The 5,000-nt window shown below is 50.1% G+C and overlaps 1 protein-coding gene across 1 annotated transcript in view; it reads left to right on the forward strand.

The window, feature by feature from the left end:
* Positions 1–1,917: 1,917 nt before the first annotated feature.
* LOC125954607 (protein I'm not dead yet-like) overlaps positions 1,918–5,000 on the forward strand; it is a 3,362-nt gene continuing 279 nt past the window's right edge. Inside the window, exons 1-8 of the mRNA XM_049685058.1 lie at positions 1,918–2,538; positions 2,603–3,107; positions 3,186–3,250; positions 3,323–3,571; positions 3,641–3,847; positions 3,930–4,027; positions 4,438–4,718; positions 4,790–5,000. The exon at positions 4,790–5,000 is cut by the window's right edge and continues 279 nt beyond it. Of these exons, the coding sequence (XP_049541015.1) occupies positions 2,474–2,538; positions 2,603–3,107; positions 3,186–3,250; positions 3,323–3,571; positions 3,641–3,847; positions 3,930–4,027; positions 4,438–4,718; positions 4,790–5,000 (1,681 nt within the window). The 5' untranslated portion in view covers positions 1,918–2,473. The remainder of the gene's footprint in view (positions 2,539–2,602; positions 3,108–3,185; positions 3,251–3,322; positions 3,572–3,640; positions 3,848–3,929; positions 4,028–4,437; positions 4,719–4,789) is intronic.

Here is a 5,000-nt window from a genome sequence, read left to right on the forward strand (position 1 = left end):
TTGTGAAAACATTGAATCGGAAAATTTTAGTAAAGCGAATTAAAAACTCACCTGAATTATCATCGTTTTGTTTCAACAGCGTGGTTACTAATGATTCAATTAGGCATTAGACCATCAAATCAAATCCATCACTTGCACTATCACACCTATTAGCGAGATCATTTCGTCATCGATCATCGTGGGCTTTCCGCGTTTGAATTCACACTGCTCATCAAACGATCCGCAAAGTGTTTGTTTGCTCAAAACAAGCTTGTGAACAAGATTTCCAGCAATCAATAACAAACTTTTTATTGATTGATTAACTGGCACATAACTCGTTACGGGTCCTTGGCATGACGCTATCGCTAACACTCCTGTTTATAGCAGCAGCAAATTGAAATTTCCCTTCTTTTCTAATCAAGCACCAAGCTTCGGTCGAACAACTGTTTGTTTAATAAGTTTCTGGCGTCAATAGTTCGATTGTGTTGTCTGAAAGGGCTCCATTTGTAGCATGAAGCTGTCGAACAGTCGATCTACTTACAAATATTATGCTGAATGAGTTCAAGTATATGCGACGCACAAAGAGGCCTTACAAATGCTCTCACCTACAAGTGTTATCCTTTCACTAGTTACACGTTAAGGAAATCTAATTCTAATGCCTTCACTTGGCTTGTTCCGCAATGCTTCCATCATCGAGCCTACTATCCGCTGGATGGACACGTAGAACACATAAACCTGTTCAGCAGCCGAATTATTGGTGGTGAAGCATTGTGTTTTGTGCCACATTTACGTGCCTGAAATTAAACACCCATCAGCTGGCCTCGGCGGACCGCGATGCCGTTTAACGATCTGTAAACGTGCTTCCTGTTTTGATTCGTCTTCCAAGCCCGAGCCTCGATTGCAACGTGCGCACGGAACCGTGATCCTCGCGCAATAGCCGCCCTGTCTCATGGCCTCATGGGTGCTTGTCCTGCTCTAGGTGAGGGTCACGGAGACTGCGCGAGGCCTCTGTACCACAATACGTGAGCATCCTCGCGCTGCTCACGTCATTTTGTAGTACTTTTTTACACGTTTTCCCCAAAACATGTCGTCTTTTCTGAAGTTCATGGTAAATCCCGAAAGAATTTGAACTCATTACGCGGCACGCGGTAAGTCTTGAGCGATAACGGCGGCGGCGATTGAGATTTGGGCGATTTGTCGCTCGAAACCTTCGACAGGCACTTGATTGGAAGCTGAGGGCGAATCGGTAAGTAACATGTTCGCTTTCGGTCTGATTAAACTGAAAGCGATTCCATTTGTTCAACAATTCATTTATATGCTTATTCCCATAATTAAATCTAATCTTATAATCTCCATTTTACACATAAACCATATCTATCCTCCATCCTCCGATACCGTGCGGTATATTGCCTTGATGTTGTAAATGGAGAGCCCCTACAAGATTACTCCATTGCCGAAGCAACCGAAGTGGTCTAATCGCGATTGTCACCTATTAGTGGCTCGCCGAGCACTCGTGAACCTATTTATGGCAGAAATGCAATCGAGCGTGATTGGACGGAACGAATCGGGGAATGCCACCAGGCGCGTCACCTCCATCTCTCTGATACCGCCGCCCTTCGCGGCCACTAGCCCCGCAGTGCACTTAACCTTATAATAGTTTCCGAAATTGGGTCGCTAAGCCGACCAGATCAGAGTGTGTAGTAGTCGCTTCAACTACACGCACCGCGACGAGATAAGAACGGTGTCCAGACAATCGGCGAGGAACTGACCACCAGCTCGGTGTACTGCCTTGCACCTTGCTTTCGACAGCTATTTTGTAAGCACCATCTTGCGCACATCATGCAACAGGAACTACTTGGTTGGCCCTCGCGCCTACTGGAGTTTGCTCAGCTGCTGCTGGTTGGTGGCGGCGGAGCTGGTGGTGGTGTTGGCGGCGGAGGAGAAATGCGAATATTATGATTGCCGCGGTATCAACGGCCAAAGGATGCTTTTTAGTGAGATGCCCGCGTGAACCGCCGCGACATTCACTCAGCTTCCGTCGATCGAAGAGGGCCTGTTTTACCTCTACTCCGAGCGGCAACCACGGCAACCAAGTCGTCGCGTCGCCTGTCAAGTGCTCTAGTGGCAGTGTGTGTAGTAGGCCAGTAGTAGTAGTGGCTACCAACGTGAGACGGAGAGACGCTCGGCTGTTCCGGAAGTACTTTGCAGCGCCAATTTGAGCTGCGCCGGGCGTGAGCATTCCAAAATCATCATCATCGCTTATCCAGCGCCGCGTGCGCCCGCACGGATACGAGCACCACGCGGTGCGGTACGATTATAGGCGATCAGTCGTTGTCGGTCGTCTCACGGTGACGGTGATCAAAACACTCTCCTCGCCTTCTAATTGAGTCCGATTGCGATTGAGCCATTTTGTTGTGCGTGGCATACAAGAACGGTGTGTGTGTGTGTGAAGTTCGGGGGCTGTGTTTTATGGACAAACGTCCGGTCCGTGAAGATGGCAGATTTGGATGGAAGGCATAGTAAAGACGCGGTAGTAACGCTACATCTGGAGGAAACGTTGTGAGTAATCCGTGAAACCGAATTCTCGACGAGGGCTGTAGTGTAATTTTCGTCTTTTCGGCAGAACGGAACGACATAAAGGATGCTGCCAGCGGTTGGCACTGTTCCTGACCGTGTACTGGAAGACGCTGATCGTCCTGTGGGCACCGTGTATGGCCGCCTGTGTTTTTCTGTTCGACACGACGCCACCGTATCGCTGCATGTTCGTCGTCATAGTGATGGGTGTGCTGTGGATTACGGAGGCGCTTCCGTTGCCCATCACCTCCATGCTACCGATCGTCATGTTCCCGATGCTCGGCATCCTCGGCACTAATCAGACGTGCATGATGTACATGAAGGACACGATGCTGATGTTCATCGGTGGCATTGTGCTGGCGCTGGCGGTCGAGTACTGTAACCTGCACAAACGGGTAGCCCTGAAGGTGATCTCGGTGATTGGGTGTAGCCAGCGGAAGCTAACGTTCGGTTTGACCGCCGTAACGATGTTCGTCTCGATGTGGATCTCCAATACGGCCACCGTCGCCATGATGTGCCCGATTGTGCAAGCCGTGCTGGAGGAACTAGAAGCGGTAGGATGCGCGTGTGAGCGTGAAGCGTGGCCGTAACTCGTAACTTAATAGCAAGACATTTGCCGTTTTTATTTGCAGCAAGGAATCTCCAAGATGTACGAAGAAGCGAAATCGATGGAAAGTGGTTCCAGTCAGGAGGAGAAGTAAGAGAAGATTCTTAGGATTCTTATTCGTATTCCGGTTAATAAGCAATCTGTTGTATCTGTTCGTGTCAGGGCACCTCGTCCGACCAAGTCAACGCTGTGCTATCTCATCGGGACGGCCTATGCGGCAACGTGCGGTGGATGCGGTACGATCGTTGGTTCCGGGGCCAACCTTACGTTGAAGGGTATCTACGAGAGTCGCTTCCCGGATGCCCCACCGATCGACTTTCCGAAGTTTATGTTCTACAATGTGCCCGGTATGCTGGTGTACACGTTCCTTACCTGGGTGTATCTACAGTGGCTGTTTATGGGCATGTTTAGGTAATTTCATGGTGCCGGACACGTGGTTTAGGATCATCCGTAACGTGTCGCTCATTTTCATACCCTTAGACCGGATAGTCCTGAAGCGAAAGCAGCCAATATTGGCCCGGAGGGGGAGGCGGTCGCCAAGCGAGTCATTCTGCAGCGTTACCGGGAGTTGGGACCGATGACACCCCACGAACGGGGAGTTGCGTTCTTCTTCATCCTTTCCGTGGTGCTGTACTTTACCCGTGAGCCTGGCTTCACCAGTGGCTGGGCTGATCTGCTACCCGCTGCGTAAGTGTAGCGTCCGTCATCCGTTTTATGCCGATAACGATCTTCATCATTTTCTTCTACCCAAAACACGTGGCCCTTGCAGACCAATTCGAGACGCAACGCCCGCCATTTTCATCGTGATTGCGCTGTTCATCGTGCCGTCCGATTGGAGCTGTTTCAAATTCTTCCGCAAAGGTGGAGGTAAGATTAGTAATTAGTGATAAGTATTCAGTTGGTTTCGAAGAGGGCTTGCACCGGATTTTCCTCGATTTGATTGATGGTTTGATGATTGATGATTCAGTGTATCGGAATTGCATAACCGCAGGGCGTAGCTTGTGAGCTTCTTTGACGAATTTTGGGTTTTAACGCAAACCCGTTAAAAAGCTCTCGTTTCAAAAGAGCTTTCAAAAAGCTCACACCAGTTTGGTGAGTTTGGTGAATTTGAGTTGGCTAAAACTCGCCCTGTAGTTATGCAATTCCGATACACTCAATCATCAAATCATCAAATCATCAATCAAATCAGCGAAAAAACCGTCTTCGCTTTGAAAGCGACTGAATACTAATTACTAATTACTAATTACTTCACACCTCACTTTTCACCATTTCCTAAGGTCGCCTACCGCGCCACGCTTCGCAGGGACTCATCACGTGGCGGTTCATCAACCAGAAGACACCGTGGAGTTTGCTGTTCCTGCTCGGGGGCGGTTTCGCGATAGCCGAGGGTGGCCGCGTGTCCGGAATGTCGGCTCTGCTCGGACAATCGCTCGTAGGGCTCAAGGTGCTGCCACCGCTCGTGCTGCTCTTCGTACTCTGTGTGGTGGGCGAATTCCTCACGGAGTTTACCTCCAACGTCGCCATCTGCAACATTGTGCTGCCGGTGCTGGCGGAAGTGGTAGGTGTCCCCTTGGCCTCACCTCATCGATGGTCGCGGGTATTTTTCATACGCTCTTCTGTCTTCCGTAGGCCGTCGCGATTGAAATTCATCCCCTGTTCCTGATGTTTCCGGTGGCCATCATCTGTAGCTTCTCGTTCCACCTGCCGGTCGGTACACCGCCGAACGCGATCGTCGCCGGTGTCGGTAACATTTCGACCAAAGATATGGCCATCGCCGGTATCGGTCCGTCGGTGTTTACGCTGATCGTCATCTGGACCCTCTTCCCGACCTGGGGTGCCT

The sequence above is a fragment of the Anopheles darlingi genome, chromosome 3 (genome assembly GCF_943734745.1).
Source record: "Anopheles darlingi chromosome 3, idAnoDarlMG_H_01, whole genome shotgun sequence".
NCBI classification, from domain to species: domain Eukaryota; kingdom Metazoa; phylum Arthropoda; class Insecta; order Diptera; family Culicidae; genus Anopheles; species Anopheles darlingi.